Source organism: Diabrotica virgifera, chromosome 8, assembly GCF_917563875.1.
Source record: "Diabrotica virgifera virgifera chromosome 8, PGI_DIABVI_V3a".
Taxonomy (NCBI): Eukaryota; Metazoa; Arthropoda; class Insecta; order Coleoptera; family Chrysomelidae; genus Diabrotica; species Diabrotica virgifera.
In genome coordinates this window covers 89,665,241-89,684,388 of record NC_065450.1, presented here as the reverse complement: position 1 = coordinate 89,684,388, position 19,148 = coordinate 89,665,241, and the positions used below count along the sequence as shown (strand labels likewise).

Here is a 19,148-nt window from a genome sequence, read left to right as displayed (position 1 = left end):
AGGGCGGCGGTCACGTCTTGTGTGAAATTATCTAAAAACAACATTTAAAAATTAATGGATGACAGAGGGTCTTTTAAATTCTGTACATGAAAAACATAGATTGTAATTGTTGTTCTGAAGCTGTTTCCTTTTGAAATTTTTATAATAAACTAGTCTAAATGGGAAATAAGCCACAATTTAACTAAAAAAATAATTTTATTAACGTTTCGACGCCCAAATCGGATGTCGAAACGTTAATAAATCATTTTTTCGGTTTAATTGTGGCTTATTTCCCATTTAGAATCGTTTATTACATAGATTGTATGAGCTAATTAGATGAGCCAATCCAAGATCCCACAAATAACATAGTAGAACAACGATTATGAAAACAAATTAAGGCTTTTAATTAAAAACATAAGAAATAATAACTGACAAAATAGAAATTGCAAATGAATTAAATACGCATTACAGTACGTTAGGACAAAAGTATGGACAAGAAATACCCAGTTGTAATGATACATCGTAATGATACATATCATGTACCTACCTCAGCCACAAAGTGTAAATAAAAATAATATACCAAACAACACAGCAAAATATCTTCGTGCGACTCAATTCTTATTGTGTGAAAAGGACAAGTGCGACAAAACTACCGCACGAGAAATCCCTCGCACGTTCAAAATTTTTGTAATGTGAAACAGCACATTAGCGTCGTCCATTGTCAAATACGGCAAGTCAGTTCGTCTGTTGGTACAGCTGGCTTACTCTAAAGAACCTCATATTACCCATTAAAATGTACGGAGAGCTTTCATGCTTCGAATGTTGTGAACCGATATTATTTTGATTTTCTTATTAGTAAACGTACAATTATAGCCCTGGATCCCGCGTACCAAAAAAAAAGTTTATTAATAGCAAGCTGAAAATTTGTTAATAGCTTAACGGTGTCTAGTCGGACAAACTTTGATGTACGGGAACAGTGGAACAGTGGAAGTTTTAATTGTGGAACAGGTTACAAGTTTCGAACGTCAGACTACGAAAATGTCCCATATTTGTCGGACAGAACCTCCAGTTGATATGTTACCCTTTCATTAAACTCTCATGACAAAGTCAGACTGCTATTTACCACCAACATAATTCCTGTCATTTGACATGTTTTACGTGTCGGACTTATTAAAATGGCCAACATATTTGTCGGACAAACATTTTTTCATAAAGTATATAAAGCTTGATATTGAATAAACTTAAAAACAACCTACTACGTAGTTTTCACAATCATACATTTGTCAAGATGACACGTTCCACAGTTAAAATCACGTTCCACAATAATTAAAACTTCCCCTGTTCCAGTGTTCCCATACATCAAAGTTTGTCCGACTATTTAGACACCGTTAAACCATTAACAAATTTTCAGCGTGCTATTAATAAACTTTTTTGGTACGCGGAATCCAGGCCTATTAGTATAATTATCACGTTACATTTTATGAGTATATAAACAGTAAGCTATTAACAAGGGTAATCATTTGGTTCTTTCCTCTTAAATCCACTTTAGAAATGACTAGCAATTTTAATTTTAGTTTTAGATAGCGATACCCACATATTAATTTAACAAATAAGAATAAGGTAATAATAGCAGTTTACCTTCAGTAGATCATGACAAACATTTAAATAATTCTGAGTTAGTAGTAGTATTAAAACAAATTTTAATAGCAGTTTACCTTCAGTAGATCATGGCAAACATTTAAATAATTCTGAGTTAGTTGTAGTATTAAAACAAATTGCGAAATTTGTTTTATTAATTATTTAAGACTACCAATTAATGGATTCCATATTCAAGACCACATCTTTTTTTAACATAAACAACTCCAGAGATACTGAAATTTAAAACAGAAATTCCACGGAACGTTGTAGTAGCAGGTCGACTAAAATAGGAAAACATAACAGAAAAAGATAAGAACTGAATACGGGATTAAACGCAACGTGAAAATTCGTTTTCTCGAAATTTGTTATTTATGATCCTTAAGCTAATTAGCCCGATCAAAGAACAATCTGACCCCAAAAAAAATAAAGGAAGGAAAAAAATTTGGGAATAGGTAGTTAAAATTGTCTATTATTATATAAGAAAAAGTTTACAATTCTACATCCCCTCCATTTTACAAAAATGGAGGGGGATACCACCTCTCGAAGGTGAAAAAAATACATTCAAAATAAGACCCGAATTGGATAAAATGACTGATGTTAAACAACTTTTGTTCTATAGAGTTTTTTTCATTAAGTCAATACTTTTTGAGTTATTTGCAAGTGAATATGTTCATGTTTAACAAAATAAAACAGGTTTTTGGACGGTTTTTTGGAGATAACTCAAAAAGTAAGTATTTTAGCGGAAAAAATATTCTTAGCAAAAATATAGCCCATAAAAAATTGAAAAAAATGGTGTATACATGAGGTCTGTAGACGCAGTAGAAGCAGAGTTGCAACTAATGAAAAGTAGGTTCTTCTTCGTCAAACTCCAAATCGAATATTTCAATGTAAAATAACCCAAAAACGGAGCACTTTTCAGGGAAAATTCATTTTAACTTTTTCAAAGTGTTTAAAAAGAGATTTAATTTTGTTTTTTATAAAAACTTTAAAAGTAAGTGAATTACGCTCAAAATATTGTTGATCCCTTTTATTTTTTTGGTAAAAGAATCGCGAAAATCACCCCCTAATTAGCATCACAAATAAATTTTATCATTACCACTTTACAAGTTACTTTGTCTATGTATTATTTATATGATTTGTAGGTTTCATCGGTTCAAAGTGCTTCCTTTTGAATAACCTGTAGTTAAAATTGCTTGAACGAGTAACTAATCACGGGTTTAGGCAAATTTTGAACAGCCATAGCATAACCAAATTTTGTCTAACAAGAAAACAAAAAATCAAAAATATTCAGAAAAGTGCAGCGTACATTTTATTACTCTTTGAGATTTTTGGCATTACTAATAATTTTTAAGTTAATTCCATAAACAATTCCAAAAACAATTTTTTTGAAAATAAAAAAATGTTTTATTTTAAACCCAATTTTTTTTCAAAACTGTGCACTTTGAACCAATGAAACTTGTAGATCAGTGTTTCCCAAAGTGTGGGTCGCGACCCCCTGGGGGGTCGCAATGAGGTACTAGGGGGGTCGCCGGAAATTTCCAAAATAAGACAAAAACACTACTTTGTTAAATCATGTATTTTTATTTTAATAAAGCCGTAAATAAAAATTAACAATTAATTATCAAACGAAACATAAAACTAAATATTAAAAGTCCTTAAAAGTAAAAGAAAAAAATAAAGTCAAATATTACAATGTTAATGAGACCCATGCGCCTGTTTTTTTGAAACTAGTCTTTCAAATCTAGGCTGTGTATTTGAGACACACACAGTTATATCGTTTTCAATACGAGACGATTTCTCACTTTTGTTTTAATGGCAGTCATAGACGAGAAACTTAACTCACATCAATATGATGTTACAAATGGAACCAAACATGTTACAGCTTCATTCGCAAACTGAGGGTATTCCTGCATCTTTTTGGTCCAAAATTCGTCCGGGTTCTGGGAAAAAAATTGGAGCTTCAACATTCCATCACTTGATATTTCAATAAGTTGTTCTTTCATGTTTATTGGTATTTCAGCATGTTGAAAGGAATCGGCTAAAAACGGATTCAGTATCCATCTGCAACTGTCGTAACTGTTTTCAATTTCTTCGGGGAAATAATCACAAAGCTGTTGTTTTAAATTAAGCAAAGTAACTTGCATGCCTACATAAACTTGTTCAAAATTTGTAGCACTGTAACATACATTTTCTATAATTTCCTGAACGCACTGGAATGAATCGAGCTGCTTTTTGTGTGCTTTTTTAGTGAAGTTGACCATAAATCGATTTTTCTTGTAAACCCCTTAATTTTATCTGTGGCTGTAATTATATTAATGTCGCGACCTTGCAAATTACTGTTCAAAATATTTAATTGTTCGAATATATCAGCAAGGAAACCTAGTTTCAAAAGCCAAATAGGATCGGAAAATTGATTTTCATATGGGGACTTCTCATCTTTCAAATACATTAAAAGCTCTGCTCTTAAGTCAAATACTCTTTTTAAGACGTTGCCCCTTGAAAGCCACCTTACTTCGGTGTGATAAAGAAGATTTTGAAATATAGCACCCATGTCTTCGCAGATTTTTCGAAAAATACGGGTCTGTAAAGCTTTTCCTTTAATGGAATTTACAACTTTAATGATGGATTTCATAACACAGTCCATTTCAGGAGGTAAAGCTTTTGACGCCAGAGCTTCTCGATGTAAAAAACAATGTCTCCATGTGGCATTAGGCATTATTTCTTGTAATCTGACGACAAGACCAGATTGATGTCCTGTCATAGCTTTAGCGCCATCTGTGCATATAGCAATACATTTTCCCCAGTCAATAACATATTTACTTGTGCGTTTCACAAAACTGTCTAATAAACATTTTCCAGTGGTATTGGTCTCCAATGGGGAACAAAATAAAATATCTTCTTGAATGCCATTATTTGTATCATATCTTACAAACGTAATAAATTGGGCACAGTTAGATATATCCGTGGATTCGTCCATTTGAAGAGAGAAGTACGTGCATTTATTAAGATTTTCCACAACTTGCGCTTGAATATCTTCTGCCATATCACTAATTCTTCTTTGGATAGTATTATTTGACAGAGGTATTGTTTTTAACTTTGCAGACTCTTTTTCACCAATCATTATATGTACCATTTCAACAGCTGCTGGCAAAATCAGATTTTCAGCAATTGTGTGCGGATTACTAGTTTTGGCAACGCGATAAGCAAGTTTATAACTTGCTAATAATGCTTTTTCGTTAGTAGTGGTTGCCAATTGAAAAGTATCTTGCTGTTTGTGAAGGACGTTCAGCTTTCTTTCAAAGAATTCTACGGGGTTGTCTTTTTTTATCTGGATGTTTGCTATTTAAATGTCGAAGTAACTTTGATGGCTTCATGCTTTAGTTTGACAATACTTCTCTACAAATAACACATTGTGGTTTATTGGAAATAATGGTAAAACCATATTTAAGATATTCATCACTGTAAAGTCTGTTTTTCTTTTTATTACTGCCACTTTCAGACGTAGATGGTTCTGCACTTCTTTTTAAAAACTTATCCATAATTTGTAATTTATCGTAGACGTAAATACGTAAACGGGAATACGTAAGTCGCAAAATATTTACTCATTACTTAATACCGCTGCATTCGCCACAACGTGCTGTTTCGAACTGAGGTCTCATTGCACATCGCCGCTTATATAAAGCCAAAACGAGGCTACGAGAACGTTCCAGAGTGCCATCTAGTAGCGAAGTAAGGAGTAGAGCCTTCGCGAATATCATGGAAAAGTATTGCGATGTAGACACAAAGATGTCGCGGTGTACAATGTGCAGTCGACTTTTTATTATTTATTTTTATTGTAAATGCTAGTCTGGCAGAAGTACTACTAGTGTACTAGTGGGACAGATCGCAATTATTAAAATAATTGTTGAATTTTTTAAATGTATTTAGTTTGAATTTAAACAGTAAAGTAAAGTAAAATTTGAGAAACCATCAGTTGTAAATTAGGCACGCTATTTTTGTCGCTATTTTGGTTTGGGTGATGAGTAGGGGGTCGTGAACAATTTTTTTAACAAAAAGGGGTCGCGCTTTAGATAAGTTTGGGAAACACTGTTGTAGATAATAATATAAACAATACATAAGTAAAGTAACTTGTGAAGCGGTAACGATTAATTTTATTTGAGAAGCTAATTAGTGGGTGATTTTTGCCACTTTTTTACCAAAAAATAAAAGGGACCAACAATATTTTGAGCGAAACTCACTTACTTTTAATGTTAGAAGTTTTTTTTAAACAAAAATAAACCCTTTTTTAAACACTTTAAAAAAGTTGTAATGAATTTTCCCCGAAAAGCGCTCCGTTTTTTGGTTATTTCACATTGAAATATTCGATTTCGAATTTGACGAAAAAGAACCTACTGTTCATTAGCTGCAACTCTGCTTCTACTGGGTCTGCAGACCTATCGCATACACCATTTTTTCAATTTTTTATAAGCTATATTTTTACTAAGAATAATTTTTTCGCTAAAATACTTATTTTTTGAGTTATTTCCGAAAAACTGTACAAAAACATGTTTTTTTTTTTGTTAAAAATGAACATATTCACTCGCAAATAACTCGAAAAGTATTAAAAAACTCTATAGAACAAAAGTTGCTTCGAATTAATCATTTTATCCAATTCCGGACTTATTTTGAACGTATATTTTTTCACCCCGTATTTTCCAATTTTTGTAAAATGGAGGGGATGTAGAATTGTAAACTTTTTCTTATATAATAATAGACAATTTCAACTACCTATTCCTAAATTTTCATCCTTTCTTTATTTTTTTGGAGGTTTTCGTAAAATTTTGCGTTCCCTGATCGGGCTAAATACCAAACCCTAGTTTATTGCCTATCTACCCTATTTTTATTGTCTTAAAGACCATGGATCATTTTCCGATGAATTGTCGGTCAAATCGCACAGTTCAAAGAGATTTAACATACAGGTGCTAAAACGTCCCCCTTTCGACTGAGCTAGGGAGCTGATACGATCAGTGTCGTGGTAATTTTACTATGTAGTGGTCTAACTACGGTGGCTTAAGATTTTTATCATTTTATGAATTAACCAACTTAATAAAAATTCTACCGGCCACACTGGTAGTATATGGTCCTTACTCTAGGTCAGACCGATTTTATCAAAAAAGTAAATATTTATTAATTTTACAGTACTTTGGAGTGCTAACCGTGTTCTCTTTCCTTTGCACTATTAGATAAAATATTTACTATCTCTCTTTGCCGACGTTTAAATTGGTAAACCGCTTCAACATGTTCTTCAACGCGTGATTGGTCCGAACCTTAACATAGCGTCGTATCTACACTTCAGTGATATGGTTTGGTATTTTCTAGTCGTATCGACAAACCTGTAATAAAGGGGCTAAATGGCTTTCATATTAAAACAAGAAATTGGACCTCGTAAGACCTACGCTTTACTTTCTTACTTTCCGTGTCCGGAACACCAACAACTTTAAATTCTGTATTTCCAATGGTTGGCCACATAGATGGCCCTGTCATTTGCTATAATTAAGTCTTGTTCTGTGCAGGTCTCTCTCATCTCTGTGCATGATAGCAGATGCCGGCTGGTCTGAACCGCGCCACAATCGCAGGTATCGTCCTCCTGGTATCCCCATGTTTTCAGGTTACTAGCACAACGTGAAACGCCGGTTCTTAGTCTGTTTAGCGCTTTCCAAGTCGGATACGGTAAATTGTGTCCAGCAGCCATTTCCTCTGAGGGAGGAAAATGTGTCGCGGTAGCTGACGCTTGCCATAGGTGTATTCGGCGCGTCTCTGGCGCTTCGGGGATGGATCTTGATGTTTTCAGGAAGCTTTTCCGAGATCTTAGTCTGCTTGGCTGAATTTGGTGGTCATATAAGGGGTGTCTTCGGTCCGTCTCCTGCTTTTTCCGTTCTACCTCTGACGTGACCTTCCTCCTGATAGGTGGTGGAGCAATTCCAGCAATGGGGTATACCTCTTCGATAGGTGTCGGTTTCAGGCAACCCGATATTATACGGACCGTTTCATTTAGAGCCACGTCGACGTTCTTTGCGTGAGCAGAGTTTGCCCATACTGGTGCTCCAAACTCCGCGGCCGAAAAACATAATGCCAAGGCAGAAGTGCGGAGAGTGTGTGGTTGTGCTCCCCATTTTGTATTATTTAGCTTGCGGATGATATTATTTCTGGCACTTATTTTCTTCTTGACATCTTGACAGTGGTATCGGTAAGACAGAGTTCTATCCAGACGGACGCCAAGGTATTTTGGCGTCTTGTTGTGTTCCAGTATCTGACCACGCCATTCCACCTCCAGCGACCTTCGGGCATGCTTGTTTCTCAGGTGGAAAGCACATACCTGGGTTTTTGTGGGATTGGGTTTCAGATGGTTTTTATCATAGTATAGAGCTAAGTCTCCCAGGGCATCTGTCAGTTTCACTTCGACTTCATTGAAGGTTCTTCCCTGAGCTGCCACCGCTGTATCATCAGCGTAAATAAATTGCCTTGTTTGTTGGTGTATGGGTTGGTCGTTGGTGTATATGTTGTATAGAATCGGCGCGAGGACACTTCCCTGTGGTAGCCCATTTTTTTGGTCCCTCCACCGACTGTTCTTGGACTGGAGCGTTACGTAGAAGCGTCTATTCTGGAGGAGACATTTCACTAACCTTGTTAGTCGGAAATCCTTTGTAGTTTCGTAGAGTTTTGCGAGTAGCCGTTGATGGTTAACTGTATCATAGGCGGCAGTTAGGTCTATGAACGCTACTCCTGTTATTTCCTTCCGTTCAAAACCAGCTTCAATATGTTGGGTTGGGTGAGATTAAGAATTTGACTGCAGCAGCACTTTCCGGGCCTGAATCCTGCTTGTTCTGGAATAATTTTAGTCTCCACATATTCTGCGATCCGGTTCAGTATCATTCTTTCAAAGGCCTTGAAAAGGTGGCACAAGAGAGATACAGGTCTAAAACTCTTTGTATCCGCCGGATCCTTCCCTGGTTTTAAGAGGGCTACCACTCTAGCTTTTCTCCAGATTTTGTATGTCGTCCAGGCCAGCCGCTTTATATCTTTCATTTGATGGATCGCGTCTCTCATCTCCTCTAGACAAATAGAGGTACCTAGAACATCTCTTTCTTCGTCGATATTCCGTTGAGCTCTCACCTTGTTCTTTCTTGATGTCGTCTTACCGTTCATTAGAAGATGATGGGCTATCTGATCGGGTGTGACTTCTGTCATGTTGACTGCCGGAGCAGCGGGATCGTTGCCAAGATTCCGAATCAGCTTCCAGGCACGTCTGCTGTTTTGTTTCATGTCCAGACTCGTGACCAGCTTGCACCACCTTTCCGTTTTGTTGGCGGATATCGCATGTAACATTTCCTCCCCAGCCTGTATTGTCGCTTCCGAGAAAGGGTCTTCTTCATATAGCTGTTCGTATCTTTTAAGTAGGGGTTTAGTCCTACGCTTTCATCCAATATGACCGGATATAGAACAGTAAGTCGATATTTGAACTCTTCATGCAACTTTGTGTAGATTTATATACGATTTCACTAGTTTTGAGTTCTTTTTGCAAAACTTCCGGTCATAACTTTAACCGAAAATGATATCAAAACTGAAACTAAATATTCGAGATCGATTTTTCAATAAGCGATGATTGTATATCCCATGTACTGTTTCTGTGACTATAATGTGGCACTTCCGGTTACACATTTTTAACCGGAAGTGATATAAAAACCGGAAGTATATATTTGTTTTCGTCTTGCAAATGCTCCTAGAATAATATATTGCTTGTAATATTTGATCGACTTTAAAACAGTACTTCCGGTTACAACTCTAAAACCGGAAGTCCCAGATAAAATTTTTCATCTTTAATACCATCCTTGTGTTATAAGCTTTCATTCGACCCTTCACTTGTCATTCTATCTGTTTCAATAACGGAGAAGTAATATTCCCAGACAGACGGAAAGACAGTCATGAAACCGGAATTATATATTTGTTCTCATCTTGCTAAGGCGCGTCAAATAATATATCGCTTGTACTATAAAACGACTTTAAAACCGAAAGTCCGAGGTCAAATTTCTTACTTTTAATACCATATTTGAGCTATAAGCTTTCATTCGACACCACATTTGTCATTCTACCTGTTATAATGACGGAGGAGTTGTGTTTACGGACGGACGGACAGTCAGACAGTCGTGGATAATTCAACTTTTTCACATTCTTTTCAAAAGGAGTGAAAACAATATATTTTGAGTTACTGTGCTTGTCCCTTACAGTCCAATCAAAGCCATGTGGTGGAAAATTCTAAGAAAAAGTCGACATTATGTTAACCATGGTAAAAGTCGTAGCAGTGGCATTTCAAAAAAAAATCATCATTAAGATATAGGTACAGGGTGCGCCAAACCTCTCATTTTCTTTTATTACGCTAAACCGTGTAGTATGGAGCTATTACACAGGGAAAGCCCCTAGACACTTTAGTTTCTTATTTTTTTTGTTGTTCTGGACAAACTGATCTGATTGAATTAAATATTTTTTTATTCTAAAAGTACATGACGCCTTTTTTGTAGTTTGACAATCAATTCTATTTTTTTACAATGGCGATGTGACAGTATGACATGAACAGTGGCGTGTTCTATACATTTTAATAAATACGTAACATACCGGCCACCTTGAAAGGCACACCTTTCAAATAATAATTATGAAATTACACTGAACATAAGCGAAATAATAAATGAACAAACATAATCAAATGAAATTATTAAGAACTTAACATTTAAATTATTAGTAATAGAGTTCAAAAATAATAAACACTTTTGATATTGTTCATCAATTATCATTGCACTGTGTCTATAGGAAGCGGACATATTGTGTTTACGGACGGACGGACAGTCAGACAGTCGTGGATAATTCAACTTTTTCACATTCTTTTCAAAAGGAGTGAAAACAATATAACTAACTGCTCTTTTGGTAAGACCCTTTGAAGTGCGAATAGTAACCACTCTGGTTACACCATCTGGACCAGGATGAAGTGAATGAACACGACTTATCAACCAATTTAACGGGTGCTGTCCCTTATCCTCTATCAGGACTAAATCTCCAAGCTGAATGTTTGACATGTGTATTTTCCATTTTTGTCGACTCTGCAGTTCGGATATATATTCCAAAGACCATCGTCGCCAAAAGTGTTGCCGGATCTGCTGGAGTCTTTGAAATTGATGAAGTTTTCCGGGATTTATGTCTGTAAGGTCAACTTCTGGAATTGATTCCATTGAGCGTCCAATCAAGAAGTGGGCAAGAGTGATTGGGGTAAAGTCGGAAGGATCAGCTGACATTGGAGTCAAAGGTCGAGAGTTTAATATACCCTCTATCTGAACAAGAACAGTGTTGAAATCCTCATACGTAAGATGTGAATTTGAAATGACTCTTTTCAAATGAGATTTCATAGACTTAATACCCGATTCAAAAATTCCTCCGAAATGAGGTGAATATACTGGTATAAATTGCCAATTTATTTGATTATTCGCACAAACATCTGATATATTTGATTGATTCATTTTAAGAAAGTTACCTAAATCCTTTAATTCATTATAAGATCCTATGAAATTTGTACCATTGTCAGATAAAATCTGAACTGGTTTTCCACGTCTTGATATAAAACGTTTTAACGTAGATATAAAAGATTGAGCAGTAAGATCGGTTACTAGTTCCAAGTGAATTGCTTTGGTAGAAAGACAAATAAATAAACTCACGTATGCTTTATAAAATGACGGATTACGGCCCTTTTTGGTTTTTAAGGTAAAGTGTCCAGCGTAATCAACACCCGTAACGGAAAATGGGAATGAAGGAGTAACACAAGCTTTGGGTAAGTTGCCCATTATCGGATAGACGTGTTTAGGATTGAAACGAAAGCAATAAATTCATTCTCTTACTATTCTTTTTGCTGTGTTTCTGCCATTAATAGGCCAGAAATTTTCTCTAACAACTGCTAAAAGATGTTGAGCACCTGAATGAAATAATAGTTTATGCTTCAAACGAAATATCAGTATTGTTAAATGATGCTTAGCTGGTAACAAGATAGGATGTTTCTTATCAAATTCAAAACTAGAATTACATATTCTTCCACCAACTCTAATTATACCTTTGTCGTCAAGAAAAGGATTGAGAGAAAGAATTTTACTCTTGGGGGAAATTACTTTTCCTTTTAAAAGATCAGATAATTCAGTGGAAAATCCTTCACCTTGAGCTAACTTGATTAAAATATGTAGAGATTGATCTAACTCGTCAGCACAAAGGCGACCTGACTTTCTTTGAGTTTTATCGCGTGTGGAACAATTATAAATCAAACGTAACCAATAAGCAACGAGTCTTTTTAGTTTAATAAGACAGGAGAAATCATTGAATGGAAACTTGAAGGAATTGAATACAATTAAAGATTGAACTGAATTCTTCGTTTCGGGAAGAGACATTTGGGGATCAGTACTAGATAGTTCCCATGACTCTTAGGAAGGGACAAGAATTGTGGGCCATGCCACCAAAGATCACAAGTTTTAAGAAGGGAGGGGCTTATGCCGCGTGAAAGTAAATCAGCTGGATTTTGACTTGATGTAACATGTATCCAATTGTGAGCTGCTGTCATTGATTGAATCTCACTGACACGATTGGCAACAAATGTTTTGAGTAAATGAGATGACGTATTTATCCAACCAAGAACTATTGTAGAATCGGTCCAATAGTATGAGTTTCGAAATTGAAGTTTCAAAGAATTATTTACTTTATTAACAAGCTGAGCCAATATAAGGGCTGCGCATAGTTCTAGACGAGGTATGTAAACTCGTTTGAGGGGAGCTACCTTTGATTTGGCAACTAATAGGTTTACGGATATTTCACCTTGTTCATTGATACTGCGAACATAGATACAAGAACCATAATATGCTAGTTCACTAGTATCAGAAAACGCGTGCATTTCTAACACAACAGAACCCTTTAGCTTCACATGCCTAGGAATTTTTAGTTCATTTAAATGGAATAATTGATCGTAAAATGTTAACCACTGGGTATAAATATCTGGAGAAACAGATTGATCCCAATCAATTTTCTGTAACCATAATTGCTGCAAGAGAATTTTGGCTTTAATCACTGCTGGACTGACTAGTCCCAACGGATTAAATATCTGGGATATACTTGATAATATAGAACGTTTCGTAACCTTTGATAAAGGTAGAGAATTAACCTTGTAAGAAAGTGTGTCTGATTGAGAGCAACACTGAAGGCCTAAGGTTTTCGTATTTTCATTTGAGCCAAATGAAAATGGAATATCTAATGAAGATATGTAATCATGTAATTTATGAAGAATATTAGGATCGTTTGAAATCCATTTACGTAAAGAAAAACACCCTGATTTCAGAATGTGTATTACTTCTGAACACAACCGCGATAGATCGTCTACCGATTCGGAACCCGTTAGAATGTCATCTACGTACATGTCATTAGAAATAATTTGAGAAGCTTCTGGAAATTCAGTTGCAAAATCTAGTGAAAGCTGACGTATGCATCTAACAGCTAAGAAGTTGGCCGAAGCGGTTCCATATGTAACCGTATTTAATTCGTAAGAATTTAAAGGTTGAGTTGGATCAGATCTCCAAATTATTTTCTGTAGGTATCTTTGAGAAGGTTCGATGAGAATTTGCCTATACATTTTTGCTATGTCTGCAGAAATGACATATGAATGCTGTCTGAAGCGTAATAAGATGGAAATGAGATCATCCTGTATGACTGGTCCTATCATCTGTAAATCATTAATAGAAATACCTGAAGATGATTGAAAAGAACCATTAAAAACAACTCGTAAGTTGAGTGGTTAGACTTTCTTTAATAACCCCGTGATGAGGCAGATAAAATTCTACTTTATTTGAAATACTATCGGTTGGTTTACATTGCGTCATGTGTCCCATTGACAAGTATTCAGGCATGAATTGAGTGTAGTTTTGCCTTAAATTATCGTCTACTTGATGCTTGCGCTCTAAAGTGTAAAAACGTTTAGTAGCAATTGTTTTAGAATCACCTAGTTTAGAAACAGAATCCTTGAGAGGTAACGATACACCAAATCTACCATCTGCTAGCCTTTTATAAGTATTTTGGAACTGTGATTCGCAATCCTTTTCTTCTTGAGACAGAGATTCGGAGCTGGAAGCATTGCATTCTTCTAGTTCCCTGAATTGATTACGATCAGAACACATTTCACCATGCAATAGATTGCACTGAGTAGTGGTAGAAGATGATTGAAGAATTGGACCTGGTATTATCCAATCAAACTTGGTTATCCCTATAACATTTGTAGATTGCTGTGCTGAAGAAGAATTATGATTAGAAGTAGAATTAGAATTATTTATTAAAAATGAATAACCATTGTTTTCATTCTGGTGGGATGTAGAATGGCATTATGTTGTTTTATATACCATTACAGTGAAAACTTAGTCTTTTTAATTATTATTTATTAGTTGGGCATTTGTTATCGTTGAATAGTACAATGAATTGAATTCTATGCGGTAATTTATTTCTTCTTCAGATATTTGATCCTAATATGCTTCGATTTCACGTTGAATATCTTCAAATTCGCGTATTAAATGTTTTGCATTATTTAATCTAGCTTGCAACTCAGTAACAGATCCATCTGCTGTATTAAAGTTATCTACGAATTTACTAAATAAAGTTAAGTTGATTTTGACAGAATTTCTATTTTTACGTAATTTGTCAATAGTTTCTGACATTTTTGACGTTTATTTGTAGCAATAAATGGATTAATTAAGATTTTAAACACACTGTATAGAAATTATTAAGCTTTATAGAAATGAATTAATTAATTTTAATGTATATAGAAATTATTAAGTTAATTTTATTACCGCTATTTTATTTACTAATGTTTTAAAAAACAAAGAAAAATTGCAAATTCAGATCTCAAATATGACAATTATCAACACTTTTATTTATGATCAGATAAGAAAGCAATATTTTAGGTAAAAACTAACTCACAGGCTTTGAAGTTCTCGATGAGCGACGTAAAATGAGATTTGGAATCGTTTGTTTGTTCAATTAACGGTTGTTTGAATATGATGCTGGAACGACACTGAAATTCGTCCAAAATTTACAAATCTTGAATATGATGCTGGAACGACGCTGAAATTCGTCCAAAATTTATCAATATTCCACTGGTATCGAGGCTAGAAGGACCATTAGTATGGAGCTATTACACAGGGAAAGCCCCTAGACACTTTAGTTTCTTATTTTTTTTGTTGTTCTGGACAAACTGATCTGATTGAATTAAATATTTTTTTATTCTAAAAGTACATGACGCCTTTTTTGTAGTTTAACAATCAATTCTATTTTTTTACAATGGCGATGTGACAGTATGACATGAACAGTGGCGTGTTCTATACATTTTAATAAATACGTAACACCGTGCGTCTAAACTATGAAGTATATAAAAGAAATATGACAAAACTAATGTCTATCAAAGACGTCTATAGTTTAAAATTATTTTCGATTATACAAGGCCAGTCGCAACAACTGTTAGAAAAGATTTTAAAAGTATTACAGTACAAAAAAATAATATAAGAAATGTTGTTCTACGTAAGACTCGTGCTTACTGTTTCTTAATTTCTAACAATTACTTTTTTTTAGTATTAAAAACTGCTTATCGTACTTGGTTCGTACCAATTGGAAGCCAACTCGGCAAAGAAGACAAAATATGGACCATCGCTTTAAACGAACAATCCAAAAAGACTCCGCTAGTTATGCTACATGGTTTCGCTGCCGGACTGTGCTTCTGGATTCTTAATTTTGATGAATTGTCAAAGGATAGGCCAGTATATGCGATAGATCTATTAGGTAAGATATATTGGTATAGTTCTTCCACTATAACTTTTCCCATACGCAGGGCCGCCGCTAAGGTGTTGGCCGCCCGTGTGCAACTTAATATTTGCCGCCCTCTTCCTATTTCAACACTTTAGAAAAATGTACCTTACTAGTACTTAAAGAAGTGTGCAGAAGTAATGTGTCTTGTTACTTTGAAAAGTCGACTTCATTGTCTATCCAAAGAGACGCTAATTGTGTCTGAACGTCTGCTGTCCTTCCGGTGAGTATCGATTCCACAAGGATAGAAACTATTTTCACCTATTATTTTTAATAAATGAAATGTCTGTCTGTCTGTTCTCTTCTCCCTCTTTTTCTCTTCCCGTTCTCTTTCTTTCTTCATCTCTCTTGGTTTGCTGCTTCTCTCGTCCTTCCCTCTTTTCCCTCTTATCTTCTCTGTATTTTCTTTCTTTTCCTCCACTTCTCGCCTCCAGCTTTTCTCCCCTTGAGTTTCGTCCGTTCCTTTTCCCCTCCCTCTTTTGTTTTCTCTTTCGAAAACCGGTGTTTTTGTCAACAACCGCCATCCCTAACGTATACGATTGAGTGTCAGTGGTAATAATCAGGAAATGGCTATTATCCCGTGAACGTATTTTATAATAGTTATTTATGAAACAGTTGGTGAAGTATGCTTTTTGAGCACGCACGCGATGTTTAGAGCCCGAGCGGAGTTAGTGCTATACATCGCGTAAGTGCGCAAAAAGTACTTCACGCACAGTTTCATACAATATTTTATCTACGATAAACAAATAAAAAAACTGCAAATCTTTGTCAACGGAATACTATTTCTATTCCACAATTTTTAGAACTTTGACATTTAAAAATTCAGACTTCTTGAATTCAAACCACAAAACTGTCAAAACTTATAATTTATTGCTCACATGTCATCACCATGGCAACGTGAAAGTTAAGGATATTTGATTATATGAAAGCGTGCCAAAAAGCAGTGCGAAAAAGTAAATTCCATTTAAAATACATTGTTACTTCACGCACACTTTAAACTCCTTATAGCCCGGTAGGTAGTGTCAAATTTGACCGGAGCATTTTAGCGTCGCTGTTTTTTTATTTAGTTAGGTGTTTCAAAGCTTATTAACAAATGATGTGTCAGCTGGCCCAAAACGGGGCTTTTAGGCAAGAAGAGATAAAATATGAAAGTAGATGGAAAAACCCTACAACTTATGTCAAATATTTATCTCCGTGCCTTACATCCATAATTGCCACTGGTTAGAATGCCTGGCTCCCGGCTTTCACCCAGGCGAGTCGGGTTCGATTATTGGCGACGGAAATCCTTTTTGTTTTTAAAATTGACATTTTGATTTGAAAAATAATTGTTTTTATAATACCACGTTTTTATTATTTATACGACAACAATATAAAAAAGTATTATAAAAACAATTATTTTTCAAATCAACATGTCAATTTTAAAAACAAAAAGGATCTCCGACGCCGGGAATCGAACTCGACTCGCCTGGGTGAAAGCCAGGAGCCAGGCATTCTAACCACTAGGCCATCATGGATGTAAGGCTCGTAGATAAATATTTGACATAAGTTGTAGGGTTTTTCCATCTACTCTCATATTTTATCTCTTCTTGCCTAAAAACCCCGTTTTGGGCCAGCTGACACATCATTTGTTAATAAGCTTTGGAACACCTAACTAAATAAAAAAACAGCCATGCTAAAATGCTCCGGTCAAATTTGACACTATCGCCCAGGCTATTACGCATTGCTATCTATAATGACTGTTTTTACAAACTAAAAACTTATACCTAATATGAGATAGAGTAGATAAAGTTAATTTATTGAAGTGTTTGATCTTTTTTCACTATTGAGGAGATTGATGGACTCGACATTAAACAGCTTGAACACCATACAGACTATTACGAATATAAAGGTAAATATAGAGCGGTAAAAAATTTAAAAAAAAAGTCACAACAACAAAGACACTATTGTTAAAAAGATTTCATATTACCTAAGGTTGACAAATATAAAACTATCGAGTGAATTACAGAGAGTGAAAAACAATTAATATATTTAATATATCGCACCTTTGGGGAAACAGTGATACAAGTGCAAAAGCTATAGCGGGATAAGATGGTCAAAAATGCCCCCTCACCGATCAGCCCTGCTACTTATGTTTTGGATAAAGGATATAAAATTATGCCCGCTTGCAAATTTTTAGCTTCCCAGAGGTCCTAGCCTAGAACCTCTTAACCCTTAAACGCCCAACCTTTTTTAGGTTCCATGTACGCCCAAGGGTGGGTAAAAAATGTCCACCTCGAAAATAGCTAATATATTTATTAAGAGTTGTTGGAAATGGATTAAACTTAAGAATCGTATGCTTAATAAACACAGAATCTTCTAAAATATTAATATAAACAATTTACAAACCTTACAACAAAATTACAATGTACATCAAAATTAACATACCAGTAAAAGCCAGTAATTCAGATTTGTCGATTTTCTCCACATTCTTCCTTTCAACCTCCTCATTGGCGGATAATTATGTAGATTATGTAATTATCGGTGCCCCCCAAAATCCCGACATCCAAAATTCCGACAGCCAAAATCCCGACGGCCAAAACACCGACACGCGAGAATCCCGACACGCCAGAATCCCGACAGGCCAAAATCCCGACATGCAACAATCCTCGCATAAGTAAAAATTCCGACTTTTGTTTAATACTTTTAATACAAAATACTTTTGTTTAGTAACAAAAAATAAAAAACAAATGGCCATAAACAAAATACAAGAAATAAATGTAATTATATGTTAAAAAGAAACTTATCAAACCTGTCGGGATTCTGGCCTGTCGGGATTTTGGCCTGTCGGGATTCTGGCGTGTCGGGATTTTGGCCGTCGGGATTGTGGCTGTCGGGATTGTGGCTGTCGGGATTTTGGCTGTCGGGATTTTGGGGTAGACCCTGTAATTATACGTCGATAGTTATATGGATTATCTTCCTACCAACGAGAAATTATATAGAAACCTTTAGTAACAAGTTTTACCAAGGGTGTACTTTTTCGGAATGGGACGTTTCGATGCCGCCGGTTCATCGCCGGCCGTTTCGATGCCGCCGGTTCATCGCCAGTCCATTTCATCGCCGTCATATCTCGCATTTCCCAGAATTCCTTATTAATACTAAAAATCACTAATAATTGTAACTGTCGAAAATTCGGAAATATATCAGATAGCGATTAATTGACTGGCGATGAATCGGCCGGCATCGGCATCGAACTGGCGGCATCGAAACGGCGGCATCGAAACGGCGGCGATGAAACGTCCTAGACCCGTACTTTTTATGCCCACCCATATTTAACTCAAGATGCTACTTTTATTTTCAAAAATATCGGTAGAACCAAATTAACATTCGATAAAGGGCTGTCTTTTTAACAATAAATAATTTTTTTTAAATTATTAAACACGTAATAAATATGTTACAAGGGAATACGCATTAGGTGGACATTTTTTACCCACCCTTGGCCAAGGGTTAAATCAAGAAAAGAGGAATTTTTAGGTTTTATTTTTTTGTGAGCGCAATTTTACTTTAAAAATCTGAAAAAATTCAAGAGAATGTATCTTTTAAATACAAAACAGCCTGATTTTTTTCAGATTTTTGTAATGAAAAATGAGCACAGGAAA

The 19,148-nt window shown here is 35.4% G+C and overlaps 1 protein-coding gene across 3 annotated transcripts in view; it reads left to right on the top strand.

The window, feature by feature from the left end:
* The window catches only part of LOC126890800 ((Lyso)-N-acylphosphatidylethanolamine lipase-like), a 169,438-nt gene that overhangs the window by 41,881 nt on the left and 108,409 nt on the right, over positions 1–19,148 (top strand). For all 3 annotated transcript variants that reach the window (XM_050659990.1, XM_050659991.1, XM_050659989.1), the window contains exon 2: positions 15,283–15,489. In XM_050659990.1, the coding sequence (XP_050515947.1) occupies positions 15,283–15,489 (207 nt within the window). The remainder of the gene's footprint in view (positions 1–15,282; positions 15,490–19,148) is intronic.